This window comes from Cinclus cinclus, chromosome 14 (assembly GCF_963662255.1).
Source record: "Cinclus cinclus chromosome 14, bCinCin1.1, whole genome shotgun sequence".
Classification (NCBI taxonomy): domain Eukaryota; kingdom Metazoa; phylum Chordata; class Aves; order Passeriformes; family Cinclidae; genus Cinclus; species Cinclus cinclus.
This window is the reverse complement of record NC_085059.1, coordinates 11,958,594-11,973,266: the sequence shown is the minus strand read 5'-3', so window position 1 is coordinate 11,973,266 and position 14,673 is coordinate 11,958,594. Positions and strand designations below refer to the sequence as shown.

The following is a 14,673-nucleotide window of genomic DNA, read 5'->3' as shown; positions in this document are numbered from 1 at the left end:
CCACAGTGCCACATGTACAGCCCCGTTCCAAAGGGTCAAGCCTCGGCTGTGTCATCCGTGCCACCGACAGAGACCCACCCGGGCTAAAGGACGGTCCGGGGCAGATCGAGCCGTGCGTGTCACCCCGGCAGCACAGACACGGGCTCTCTCTGAGAGACGCTGTCGTTCATACCGACAGACAACTGTACTCAGGGATACTTTTGCCATGAAAAATAAAAATCAGAATTAAGTTTTATTTTGTCTAATGAGCAGCTCTGTGTTTTCCGCAGTGACATTTGAGGCAGTTCCCGGTTCGACAGCTCCTCACCCCCACTCTCACCGCCCCACGCTGCTCCCGGGGTCACACCAGGAGCCCGGGCTCCGCTGCCGCTCCTTTCCTGCTTTCCTCCCTACATCAGCTGCGTTTCGCCTCGGGCCGCGAGTGGCCCGGCTGCAGGGTGGGAACCGCCGAGCTCAGCCTGGTATAATCCAGCGAACCGGGCAGCGAACAGGCCGTCCGCGGAACCCCCTCCCTGCACTCTGCCCGCGGGCACCGGCCCCTGCCCCCGCTGCCCCGGGGCGAAGGGTGGCCTGGGCCCGGGGGAAGCGCCGCGGGGCGGGAGCCGTCCGCGCCAGGCCCTATCCCACACCGAACCCCACGAGCCTACCCCGCACTCACCGTTGCTGTAGGGCTGCTGCCCGGTGGGGGCTCCAGCGGGCTGGGCCATGGCTCGGCCGGGCGCGCTCGGAGCCGCCCGTGCAGCGGCGCCGGCCCGGGCGGGGGGGACGTGCCCACCGGAACTGCCGGGAGGCGCGCGCAGCCGCACTGCGGACACGTGGCACTTCCGGGAGCGGCGCTGCGGCTTAAAGGGGCGGGGCCAGGGGCGGGGAAGGGGCGGGACCGGGCGGACACGCGGAGAGCCGGAGCCGAGCGAAGCCGAACAGAACGGAGCCGAGTCACACCGAACCGAGCCGAGCCCATACGAACCAAGCCGAAGGCAACGCAGCCGACACGACGCCCGTCCCTCCGAACGCAGCCGAGTACATCCGGACACAGCCGAGCCTACCCGAGTGAGTGTGCCTTGGGCGCCGGTGCCGGAAGAAGCCGCGGAGGGCGGAGCGGGCGCAGTCGCGGGTGAGTGTCGGTGCCGGTGCCGGTGCCGGTGCCGGTGCTGTTCGAGTCCCGGAGCACCTTAGCTTGGCGGTGGGTGAGCGGGGTGGGCGGTGAGGTGTCAGTTCTCCGCGGCCGGCGGGGAAACCGGGTGAGCCCTGCGAGGCGCTGGGCCGTTCCCGTGTCCTGCTGGGAGCGGCCTCCGGGCCGCGGCTGGGCCTGGCCGGGGGTCCCTGCGCGCCCCCACAAACTGCGACCTGCGCGGGGCCGCGGGCAGCGCGCCGCGAGGGGCTTGGGGGCGGGCGCTCCCCTCCCTTCCCTCCTATCCCTTCTATCGCCTCCCTCTTTTTTTCGCCCGGGCACGGCCCCTAGGAGTGCTCGGGCCGCTGAGGGCACTGACCGGTCTGTGAGGCTTTCACGGTGCTCGCAGGTGCCGAGCAGCGCTGCCGCAGTGGGCCTGCGATGGTGAGGTGCGTTAAGTAACCCCATAACCCACGGATGACCTGCAGCCTCCCTGGGCAGCCGTCAGCCGCGTTGTATCAACCTGGCAATACTTGTTTGAAGTATTGTTATATCTTCAGAAGTCAGTGCTTTTAAGGGTTTTGTTCATAAGTCAGTGACTGATGCAGCAGCCCTGCAGTGATAATGTTCTCTGAGAGCTGGGCTTTGTGAGCCAGGGCTGACTAAACCTCTGCATGAGGTGCCCTTAGGAACTCGTGTGTTGTAGTGCTGTCTTCATAGGTAAACTCTGCTGTCTCAAAAACGAGTTGCTGTCAAAAAGAATATTAAAATACTTAAAGAGAGTGTTTGCTGTTACCTCATTTTCTGACTGAACTTTTTCTCAGCTTCTAAAATGCAACATCCAAGTGCAGTTTCAAATCAAATAATAAACTGTGTTGTAGAATCTCAGTTTATCCTCTGAGTTTCCTATGGATTTTGGCTTTTGTTGCCTGTGGTAATACTTTATAATGTTACAGTGGTCATGTGTGAAATTATAACTTTTAAGTGATCATGTTTACATCCTGCTTGAAATACTAAAAATACACACTTAGCAATAGGCTCAAAGCTGTTTCTTGCAGGTTGTGGTTTCAGACTGAACTGTGGCTGAGGTGCAGCTTAGGTGCTGTCAGACTGGATTGAGATTTCTTCTCTGGCTCTTGCTGACAATCCCCACACAGGTGTAGCACAGTGTGTTCCCAGTTCATGTAATAGCTGTTCACTTGGGTGTCACTGGTTTCTGTTTACTAATTGTTCCATAAAAGCATTTAAAACTCTAAGCACCTGATACTGTCTCTTACCTTACCTTCGAGAGGCTTCAGAAGTGAGCGCTGTCCTAAGGTTTGGAAGTTAAATGACACATTTTTAGCTAGAAAAAAAACGAGTGTAGGAGGAAAAAAAATTCCTAGTTTTCAGAAGATAAAAGATGTGAGTGAATTTGCTTGCTAGTCCATGCTGTAAGCAGCTTTCCCTTCAGGAGGCTGGCTCAGCGTTACCAGAGCCACTGTGTGGGAATTCCTCATTCTTCACAGTCTCCAGTAAATGGACCCACGTCCTTGGTCTGTGGAGTGGTGGACTGGGCTCCACAGGAGTTACTGGGTGGGTGATGCTTTGCTGATGAAATAACATTGACCAGGGTTGATGGGAACATTTTTCAGTGGTAGACGTGTGTCACTGAAGTGATACTAGAAGGTTAACTTTGGTATCTTTGTAGTGGAGACACAGTGAGTTGGTGATGTCTGCAAGAGTAGTTGGTATCACAAGACTGTCTTGGTCCAGCACAGGTTTTCATTCGAAGCTTTTGTCCACTTCCAGTGGATTATTTTCAAATCAACCATTGAAATAGTATCCTTGTCTCCATCAGGGCTTGTGAGCAGTGATTGCTGAGTCTTCGTTGTTCTGCCTTTTATGGTGTTTTCAATGTGAACCTGAGACATTGAGTCTGTATATATTCAACAGCCTCAGCTCTTCCCTGAATTTGCTCTCAGTATAACAACTTTCAAAACCAGAGCAGAGCCACTACAGTTTTGTAATGCTTTGATTTGACACCACTCTGAATTATATATTTACTTTTCCTGTGTGATAAGAGTAGATTTAATATCTCTGTTCAAATATTACCTGTGTGCTTTACAATTAGCTGTCCATTTTTTTTCCATTTTGAAAGTGTTTCCCTTTAACTGCTGCCAGTTGTTATGGAGGTTGGTTTGGGAGGATGTGGATAGCTCTGTTTCCAGCACCACTTTTCCTATGGTGATGGAAACTGAACCAGTGTTAATGCCACTTCAGCTGTGTTTGTAGAATAATCCTGTTCTCAGGTTAATAATTTGAATCTCACCCCTTAAGGTCTTTTCTGTAAAACATGAAGATAGGTTTACAAAAAAATCAACCAAAACAAAGTGTAATAGATGAAACAGGTTAATAAACTGAACACTGAAGTTATTCTCACCTCAGTAATCTGAGCTCTTCTCTTACATCACGCTGTTTACCCTGATTTGCAGGTTATTTGAGTCGATCGTTTCCCTAAGTCCCACAGAGGCCTTTCTTGATTGGTATTTTGCTCAAGCAATAAATAAATCTGCTGACGTGTGTGTTCTGCCATGTTTGCTTATTCTTGACCTTTGATTTTTAGCCATGCAAGGGACAGTTTCAGTCATGACATTGTGCAACTGGGTGTTTATGCATTGACAAGCATATTTGAATTGTATTCTTAAAAATTGTGCCTGTTGCAGCTGCTGTGATGTTCACAGTAATGTAGATATGGTTAAAGGTTTAAGGATTAGTTGTGGCGAAACCAAGACACTTGGTGCTTTATGATCTGAACAGATTTTGTTACAGTGCAAGCAAAGGTCATTAAATATTCACCCCTCTTTCAACATTATCTCTCTATGATGTACCTGTTGTTGCATAGCAGAGAAACTCTTTGTCATGAGTGTAGTTGCTATGATGGATGCCTGGATTTTGGGCTGGTTCAGATCTGTGTTTTGACTCCTGTGCACTGTGCTCCAGGCTCAGAGCTGCCCTGAAGTCCTCTTGTGATGCCCCAAGGTGGCTCTGCAGCTTCTAAACAAGAGTGGTGAGAACCTGTAGCATTGTGGATGCCTCTGCCAGCTGTGTTTAGCAGCACAGTCCAGTTTTTCCAGGGCAGTGGGACTCCAGTGTCTGCAGGGGTCATGCATTTCAATAGGAATTAGCTGGCTAAAGGCTTCTAAGGATGATGCCCTTTAGTCTCCAAGAGAACTAAAATACAGTTCACTGTGTCAAACTGGTGCTTTCTGTGTGATTTAGAACACAAGTTAGATGAGGAGCAGCTGAGGGAGCTGGGGAGGCTCAGCCTGGAGAAAGGAGACTCAGGGGGAAACCTCATCACTCTCTAAAACTCCCTGACAGGTTGGAGCCAGGTCGGGGTTGGTGTTTTCTCTCAGGGGACAAGTGACAAGACAAGAGGAAACAGCTTCAAGTTGTTTGCCAGCGAAGATTCAGATTAGATATTAGAAAAAATTTCTTCGCTGAAAGGGTGGCCAAGCCCTGGCACAGGCTGCCCAAGGCAGTGGTGGATTCACCATCTCTGGAAGTGCTCAGAAGTCCTGTGGATGTGGCCCTTGGGGCTTGGTTTAAGTCTTGAACGCAGTGGTGCTGGGATAACAGTTGGACTCAATGATCTTAGAGGTCTTTTTCAACCTCAATGATTTTATGATTATCCTCACTTTGAAAGCTAGAAATTAATCACTCATGGCTACACAATGAACCTAGAGTACTGGCTCACAGCTCAGCCTTCTGTTCTTGAACCTAAGCTGAAGGAATTCAGTGGGAAAATACAGAGGTCTGGTGGGGTTTTTTTTAACAAAACCTTTGTGTTTAAGGTTTGAATTGTGTCAGCCTGTGCAGGACAGTACAGGAGGTCACTGTCTTTGGAGGGTAATCCCAGTGCTTTGTGCTAGGTAGTTGTTTTCCATAACAAGCCAAACAGGCAGGTTCTTTGTTGACAAGGATTTATTTGGTATCAAACTTCTCTAGATTCACCTCCACAAAACTTCTTCACCTCTTACTGCATCTGCTTTGAACCCCAGCAGCTCCTTGGCATGGCCAGAGCACTAATCTGCACTGATATACCTCAAGTGCCCTCTCTGAAGTGCCACCTTTTCCCACTTGAAAAGTGAAAATCTTGTTTAAAATCTTCAGTGGATCATAACATACCTTCAATAAATTGTACTTTGGATAAAATTATTTTTGCTTCTTGCAAAGACTTCAGTCCATGTAGTGTTTTCCTAAGGGAGGGGAAAATCTTTGCTGTTGTCACTTACGTGGTCTATGATACAGTTTACCAAAACTAAAATTTTGGGTTTTTTTTAATTTTTAACAGAGGATTTTAAAATACTTCTGTTACCTATATTTTATGATGCTTAATGTGCTGTTCTGACAGAACTTAAATGCATGTTTTCTCTTTATTTCAGACTATAAGATTCAGATATGTTCCTATTTGATTGGATTTACAGTGGTTTCAGTAGTGTATTGCAGTTCTTAGGTAAGTCATTGTTTGGGGGCTTTCCTTTCTGCTATTCTTGTGTAAAATATCTGTTCACCTCTGTTACCTTCAAATAAGACTGCTGGCTAAATAATACTTGGTTTGGTGTACATTCAGTAACACTCCAACAAAAGTTTTACTTACCAATACTGAGCATTTCCAGAGTGTGCTCTCCACTCTGTCTTACATTAATCCTTCTTGACTAAAATTACGTTTTATTTCATGATCAGAATAGGTTGGAGTTTTCTAAGCACACTACATTTAAGCTGGTGTAATTCAGTTGGCTTTTATGGGTCTTCTCCTGATTTTTCTCTGCTGTAAAGAGCTGAACTGAGTTATTTTAATTCAGTTTTTGTGCACATGAAGTTATAATTTCAGAATCCAAATAGGAGGGACTGCCTACAAAAAGTTAGTGCCAGATATTGAACCCATTTCTCATGTTCAGCAGTGCATTGTTCTGTGATTTTTTTGTTCTGTGCCACAGAAATTAGTGTGAAACTTCACTGGCATCTACTCAAGAGCCTCAGAAAATTGTTCCCTGGCCAAAAAGTCTGCAATCCATATCAGTTCAGGGTGGAAAAAAAACCCACAACCACGAAGAAAATTAATGTTAGGATACTAAAAAAAATCAGAAGTTGCAAATCACATAGGTAAAAGGCACAGTTTCCAAGTTCGAAGGATTTTATTGACATGGTCAAAAAGCATTTGAGCCTAAGAAGTCATAGCAAGCTGTGCCACCTACCTTTTATCAGTTGAAAGTTTAAAGTTTTGCACTGAATGTCAGACCCTTGGCCTGCTATCAAAATGTTAGCCAGTGAAATTTTAACTAAGTTGAGAAATCTTTCTTATCTCCTCTTCCTTAGCTGCACAGTGATTACTGTACACTGGCTTGCTCTTCCACTTCTGTGCAAGCAAAGTCTAATTCTGCTGAAAGATATAGGAGCTTTTTATGTCCTCCCTTTTTATGTCCCTCTTTTTCTAAAAGAAACACTCTCTCTGCATTCTCAATTACAGTTAGACTTGAAGTAGGCAGATCATAACATTTGGGAAACTCCCCACAGTTCCCTGTGCTGTCCTATCAGAAGGCTAATAGGATCACTTTAGGAAGAATGCCTTTGCACAAGTATACTTTTGGAATGCACAAAAAACTTTCTGATTTCTATGTATATATATAAAAACTCAGGTCTTGATGTAGCCAATAGCTGAAGTATGACTGCTTGTTAGTCTTGTGTTTCTCTGTAAGACACTTGAGAAGCTTGAAATGTTTTGGTGAAACCAGCAACATCTGACTGGGAAGCAAAGACTCCTGAATGGTGCAGGCTGAGAGTGGCAAAAATACTGGTGCTTTCCTATAGTAGAGTTCCATTTAATTCATAAGGTGTGAACTGGAGTTTCTCCTGTGATGTAAGTTACTGTATGAAAATGTTTGTCCACTTCTTTCTCTGTAAACATTAACACTTTCTCCTCCACTCTGTAGTTTAGTAGTTAATATATGTATGGGCATGTGAGAAGGTGAGTTTGGCAAGTAAGAGTTGTTGTATTTGAAAGAACTGTGAAGACACTCTACAGGACCTGGAGTAATAAAGATCATGAATGAAATAAGAGGAGGAATAGGAGAGAATATTCATTCCTGCAAGTTACAAAACATGTCCAGCTGGAATGTGATCCCTGAGATTAGTTGAAGGGCCCAGAGGAAGGTGAGCAAACAGCAGTTGTATAAAGGTCTGCTGGGCAGAGGTACCTCTGGCCCTGGAATGCCACAGAATCACTGGGGCTGGCTGAACATCCCAACACACATGAGGATAACACGTCACAGAAGATAGGTTTTTATTCAGTACAAAACAGGATTGATTTTTTGGTTTTGAATTTGATTTATCTTAATGTTTTACTTTGAATATCAATGAGTTTGAAGCAATGAGAACTGATTCTGGCAGAGGATACAGTGTTGACAAGTTGTAAGAGAATTGCCCTTTGATAATCTCCAATGTAAGAAAATATGTTCTTCATGTTTTAAACATCTTTCTTCTCCTTCACAGCAACTGTTGCATTTCTGGGGTTATTAGTGGAGGGGGAGAAGAAGGGCAGAAGGCATTTTTATAAAGATGACAACCAATGAAAATAAAATTTCTTATTCCTGTTAGGATAGCATTGTCACATGGGACAAAATATGTCAGAAGTGCTCTAATGATGCCATTCAAGATGAAGCCAACAGTTTTCCTGGGGGTATGGGTGAAAGTTACTTTTTGTCCAAATAATATATTAACCAATAGTAAAGACTTCATACACAAATTATGATTATTGATGTTGCATCCAATTTCTCTGTGTTACTCTGATTGAGGTCTGAATTTTCCTTTTGTCTCGGATGAATGTTTTGCTGTAATTGGAGGTAGCTGAACAGAGTTCAGGTTCAGGATGGTCCATGGTCCAGAGCCTGCTGTTAGTGCTGGGTCTGCACTCACCTTTCCACCACCTGTTAGCAGAACTGTCCTTTTGCTGGGGCAGAGTAAACTACTCTGGCATTTAGTGCTGTTCTGCCCTGCTTTTCCTAAGATAACGCAATGCATTTCCATGATTGACACATTCACACCAATTGCGTGCCTCTCCTGCTCCTGCCAAGCATCCTGTAAGTTGCATGTTACCTGGTGCAGCAGGCTTGTGCTAAGTGGGAATGTCATTTGTATGACATGGATAAAGGGCACTGATAAAGGCATGGTGGAGTTTGCCTGGTCATTATTTTGTACCGTGACTATAACACGTTGTTCCCAGGACGAAAATCATCTCTAGTGCTGGAAATGAACTCCTGCTGGTTGAACTGATTAATCACTAGGTCTTTTTTTGTTTTAGGACTGTACAAGAAATCAGGCAAACTGGTGTTTCTTGGACTGGACAATGCTGGAAAAACTACACTGCTGCACATGCTCAAAGATGACAGACTGGGACAACATGTCCCCACGTTACATCCCAGTAAGTTAATAGTGCTGCTCCATAGCTAGAAAGCATTTGAAGAATGTCAAGAAGAGCAGGATCTGATTATATATCATAGTGCACCACCAGTGCAACTGGGGAGACACAAAGGGATTTTTGGGATTGCAATGCATGGATAGTTCAAGTAATCTTAAAAAAACAAAACCTATGTATGTAGGATAGTTCAGTGTGTTACATTTAAAATTAAAAGGTGAATAGCAAGCAGAACAATGAAGCAGAGAGTTTGTATTATAGAAGCTGCAAGAAATAGGGGCTAGCAATTTTTGGGAACAGCTTCTCTGTATAATTGGAAAATCAGTGTTTGTGTCTCAGAGGTTGCTGTGTAATTGTTATCCTGGTAACCTTGCAGGGAAAAAGTTCAGCACAGGTTGAAAATGTGGATTGGGGAACTCCAGTAAGGAGGTGAGAAATTGGAAAAGGATGTGAAGAGGAGAAGCCTTGAACAGTACTGAAAACAAAACGCCAAATGCAAAATCTTTTTTGCAAACCAGATGCCAGAGCCAACTGTTGTTTGTGTAATCTGTAGGGATAAATAGTGTAGGAATACTCTGCTGTTCTTAGCATTGTAGATATTTCACACATGCTTTAATGGTTAATAACATTTTGGTAATACACAAATGTGTCATTGATTTTGAGAGATTGTATTGCTCCCATTTTCTTTTTGGATTACAAATACTGGAAAGAGCCAAAAGAAAGCAAAATCTACATGCTAGAAGGCCAGACTTTTCCAAAGCACTGCATAATCTTCACCTAGAACAAAATTCTGTTATTTCCAGCTTCAGAAGAGCTGACAATTGCTGGCATGACTTTCACTACCTTTGATCTGGGTGGACATGCTCAAGGTAAGAGTGTGTCTCTCTGAACTGGGCTGGAGTTTGCTTCCAATCAGAAACACCAATCAGAAAAAGGCCCTGCTGCAGAGACTGACTTCCCACACTCTTCTGTGATAGCATAAAAGATGTTGGCTGCTCTTTTGCCCATCTACACCATTTGTAACAAATCACAAGTATTATTTGGCAAGAGCTGCAGTAGGGGAGAAACTTTTGACTAATACTGTGAGGAGTTCTGTACTTTGAATTCCTTACATTTACCTTCAAATTTACCTTCGTTGACATAATTTTTGGGAAAACAAAAAACATTTCCATACATCAGCATTCATGTGGGATAGAACAGTGGTAACGTTAGAGAAAATTATAATTTTGCTCTGTTATTTCAAGCTTTGTAAAACACGAAATTGCATCCCAAAGACTGGCAACATAAGCTAAGGATTTAAAAAAAAATCAAATTAATAAACCCACACACACCTGTTGCTTCTTAATTACCAATGTGCATCACTCTGTGTTTGGGGATAATTTCCTTTTATTTTTATTTCTTATTTTCCACGTAGCTCGCAGAGTGTGGAAAAACTACCTGCCTGCAATTAATGGTGTTGTGTTCTTGGTGGACTGTGCAGATCACGAAAGATTGCTTGAATCAAAAGAAGAACTTGACGTAAGTTTAAATGGGCTTTTGAAATTTTGAACTTCTAGGAACTAAGATCAAAAACCCACCAGACCTCTGCTGCCACCTGCACATGAGTAGTAGTGATTTGACCTTCTGTATTCTAGATTAATCAGTCTTCATTTCTCCATTCCTTTGCAGTCACTAATGACAGATGAAACTATTGCTAACGTGCCTATCCTGATTCTTGGTAACAAGATTGACAGACCTGAAGCCATCAGTGAAGAGAGGTTACGAGAGACATTTGGTCTGTATGGCCAGACAACAGGAAAGGTATTGCTCCTTTTCTATTTCTTTTTTTTTTTTTTTTTGTGTGTTGACTCTGGTTTGCTCCAGCTATACAAAACAAATGTTTTTCTAATTTATAAAGTACTTAGTACATAGTAACAGTATATAGAATGAATCCCAGTCTGTGTGTGTGTGTTAGATGTCTATCTACTACAACTTTTTACATAATTTTAATGCCACATTTTTTCAGAGAAAGTGTATTTGTATTTAGCATTTCAACTTTCTTATGCACTATTTAAAGTTTTCAGAGGCTATAGTTATAGAGCAAATTACAAGAGAAAACTGAATAGAGTCTTTCAGTAAGTGACTTTTCTCATTTCAAGTGCAAGCTTTAATAATTTTCCACCTAACATATTTGCCTAAAGCTTAGAGATAGACTTTACACCATTGTAGACATCTAAGTTTGTAGACTGTGAGAATGAATAAAGTTCCTACTGGCATCTGTAGCAACAAGGCAAATTTTTAGTAAGGATTTTTTGATACTTCTCCTGTTAGCATTAGAAACAGTGCTTAATGTCCTTGGCCCTTGAAAAGAATCCTCCCTGCAGCTGACAGAGTTGTTCACTGTGGCTTCCAATCACAGCTCCCATTAGCTGACTAGCTCTCCTGAGGGCACCTGCCTTGCAGTTCCTCTTCACTTCTTTACTTGTAAGTGCCTCCCTTAAAAGTTCAGTGTCATAGTTCAAGTCAGGCAGGAACAAATCTTCACTTTCTTGTTTGCTGCATTTTGCCCTCTTGTTTTCTGGTCTTTGCACTGCATGTATTTGATGAAGCATGGACACTACTGTGAATCTCCAGTTGAACAGCAGCTTTATTGCACTGTGCTGATCTTGACAAGGAAGCACCTTGCACTCTTGCTTTGGTCAGTCCTAAAATTTGTAGCAATTTTTTTTTTTTTTATCTGGCTGGGAAACTTGCAAACAGAGCAAGGAGCTGTGATTGAACACCAAATATAAGCTCTAAAATTCTCTTTGCATGTTTGCTGTTCCATTCTGGTTTCACGTACTTCCCCCTCTCCAGTGTGGGTGCACGTGACAGCACACAGTGTATTTCTTGTATACAATTTGCTGAGATTAAGGTCACATTTTCTTGTCTCTCTGTGGAGGTGTCAGGCCCAGAGAAGCTGGGGATGCCCCATTCCTGGAAGTGCTTTCATGCCAGTTTGGAGAGGTCTTGTAGCAGGTGTCCCTGCCCATGGCAGGGGTTTGGAATGAGATTAGCTTTAAGGTCCCTTCCAACTCAACCTATTCTATGATTTTAGATTAATTTATTTTCCAAAATTCCAGTGTCAAACACGAGTTAAATAAGGGCATTCCATAGAAGCAAATGTCCATGTGGAATAGATGTTTATTAAGGGACTGTTTGTGTCTCTCTGCAGGGCAGCACACCACTGAAGGACCTGAATGCCAGGCCCCTGGAGGTGTTCATGTGCAGTGTGCTAAAGAGACAAGGCTACGGAGAAGGGTTCCGCTGGATGGCCCAGTACATCAACTGATCCCAAAATCACAGCAGCACATCCTGGCCCAGGTCTCAGTGTTGTCTGCTCCTTATTTGATCACTCAGTGTACGTAACCTGAATTCATTTGACTGTTCAGTTTTAAAGATACACATTTTTAGCTAATTATATCATTGATGCTAAATTTTAAGTGTGAAGATTGCAAAATTATTTCAAGCAAGTTTGTAAATTTAAATACCACAACCTGTGAGCTTTCTAATCCCATGCAGCATCCTTTTGCAGCTTTTAATTTAATGAGTCTCCAGCACCATTTTTGGTCAAAGCAGCTTTCCATTACAGTATGTTTGAATGCACTTTTTAACAGCTGAAAACAATGAACATGTGAAAAATATTTAATGTTTATGTTAAATTTTTTATGTACTTTTTTGAAACTGGTTTTATAACTTTAGAGTATATAACCATCTTTCAAGGAATAATAAATAATTACCTGATGGATAATTGCATGATGCCTTACAGTTTTCAATAATACACTTTCTTATGCAACGTCATGCAATAAATTTAAATCCAGTTTTTGGCATCTTTAATGGGAAATGTTTCATTTTAATGTGTCTTAACTAGTGAGGCTGATCTGAATAGGTGTGATATTTTCTTGAAACACAAGCAGGCCACAAAGTAGTTTCATTGTAGGTTAAAATAAGGTGGGTTTTTTGCAGACTACTAAATTGTATTTATTTTAGGATTTTCCATAGTAAAGGAAAAATCTACTGTGATGCCCTTAAAATTACCATAAATACAAATAGTGTAAATTAACTGTGCCAAAGTAAATCTCAGACTAATGACAGAAGTAGTCTTAATCTACTGGTCTCTTGAATTAAACCCCTTGATGTGACACAAGAAATGCAGTTCCTTTCTGAAGAAGTTAAGAATACCACTGCACTAAATATCCTGTTTCCAATTTCATTCATATTTGGGTCTGCCAGAATACTTGCCCATTAAATTTCCAGGAAAAAAATGAGTTGCCATTGCTGCTTTTGAAAACTTACCAGCTCATACCCATTGGTCAGTTTTATTTTTGGTATTTTGAACTGGGACAAGATGGATTCTTTTACATGGTTTTGCCCTGAAACCTGGCCAGTGTGGCAGCTGCTGGCTGCCCAGGGAACTTATTTCTGGGCAAAATTCAGTCCCTCTTTCCAGTTTCTGACTGCTTTTCCCTGCTTTAGAGTGTTAATTCCCTAAGGAAAAAGCAGATAATATTTGAAGAAATACATTTTACTGATCCTGACTGGGAGCTGTAGTTGGTGCTTTCTTGTGCTAGGCATGTTTTACTCCTAATTTGCTAAATGAAGGTGGGGTTTTAGCCCTGGAGTCACCATTTCACTATGATGGGTTTGTGTTTCACTGTGTAGTTCGTTTTGTCCTTGTACAAATACAAACTGCTGCAAGTTGTACTGAATCCCTTTTACTTCCTGTTGTACATGATCTTCAAAATATTTTAGGCCTTATGTTTCCAATATCCATGGCAGCAAATATATTTCTGACTGGTTTCATTTCACAAATAACTTTCTCTTGACCTCTGGGCTTGAATCTCAGATTTAAAGGCTGTAGGCACAAAGCAAATAAATGAGACTTACTCCTTGCCCAAACCTGAACTGGTATAATTGAATATTGATGATCAGTTCCCCACAGTGCTAGATTGTGCATCTGAATAATTCAGAACCTAATTAATATAAATTGTAAATGAAGTTTATTACTGTAGAATCACATGCAAAACACTAAACCCAGTTTCTGTGTGGTGCAGTTCAGTGTCAGGGCATTGGGTGACTTTTCCAAATGACCAGCATAAAGAATTCTGCATTTAAACTCCTGTTCAGCTGTAGAGTGGTGTCTCTGCTGCATAAATCCAAACTGGAGACAAGAAGTGGCCTCTCACCACTGTGTAGACAGTCTTTACTACATGCCTCTTGTGTTTTTTCCTCTAGCTTTTTCTGATGATGGTTATAATGCAGAGAACCACAGCTAAATCACTTGATGGTGTAAATACTAAAAGTACTACTTGGAGAGCCACATTGTGGTATTGATGTGAGAGATTGGGGACTGTGTTGCCTGTGCTTATGGAAATGAAGCTGGAGGTGGAGATGTTCTGCTGCACTTCCACAGGCTGATCCATTGCATGGACTTGGAAGGGGTCCTCTTCACCTCCTTTTCCAACCAACTGTGAACGACAGCCCTAAAGAAAGGGGTAATCCTATTAAAAATTAATAAGGAAGGGAGGTGATGGTGCTTAATAGTGTATGTTAAGAGTAATTCCCAGTGTTGTGGAAACACTCTTGATTTCCTGGTTTCTGCTGTGGAACGGTGACTGAAATGTGATTGTAATAAGGGCATGAAGAAACCTGGACCTTGTGTTATCCACCTGGGTATGTTGTTGGAATAGGTAATCACTTCTCAGTGAAATACATAACTAATCTTGCTCTGCTTCATTTCATTCAGCAGAGGAAGGACCTTTCTTCTGTAGTTTACATTCTGTTGTGCACATTAATGTGAATGAGTGTTGTGTGTCTTTGTCTGAAGATTTCATTAATAGATAAATATACTGATGAGAATTTTCCTGGTGGTTCTCATCCCCACCCCCTCCATATCTCCCTGGCCAATTATTTCTGTTTTATTCCTATGACTGTGACCAGTCTTGCTTCAAAAAAAGTAGTGTTCACATTTGGGTCTGACTTACATGAATTTTTTTTTTGCACTCTTGACTATGCAGCTTTCAATTGAATATCACTTTAAAAGAATGTGAAAAAGAAAACTCATTAATAAAGATGTTATTTATGAATA

General features: G+C 42.7%; 2 protein-coding genes across 2 annotated transcripts in view; one reads left to right on the top strand and one right to left on the bottom strand.

Annotated features, from left to right (window-relative positions):
• SEC24A (SEC24 homolog A, COPII coat complex component) overlaps positions 1 to 2,716 on the bottom strand; it is a 23,142-nt gene extending 20,426 nt beyond the window's left edge. The window contains exons 1-3 of the mRNA XM_062501972.1: positions 2,584 to 2,716; positions 2,389 to 2,456; positions 659 to 1,151 (exon numbers count right to left, since the gene is read on the bottom strand). Of these exons, the coding sequence (XP_062357956.1) occupies positions 659 to 1,151; positions 2,389 to 2,456; positions 2,584 to 2,716 (694 nt within the window). The remainder of the gene's footprint in view (positions 1 to 658; positions 1,152 to 2,388; positions 2,457 to 2,583) is intronic.
• Positions 1,020 to 14,673, top strand: SAR1B (secretion associated Ras related GTPase 1B). The gene is made up of 7 exons (XM_062502397.1): positions 1,020 to 1,114; positions 5,539 to 5,609; positions 8,454 to 8,573; positions 9,371 to 9,436; positions 9,982 to 10,085; positions 10,236 to 10,367; positions 11,761 to 14,673. Exons 2-7 carry the CDS (start codon positions 5,555 to 5,557, stop codon positions 11,875 to 11,877), a joined length of 594 nt encoding a protein of 197 aa, XP_062358381.1. The 5' UTR covers positions 1,020 to 1,114; positions 5,539 to 5,554; the 3' UTR covers positions 11,878 to 14,673.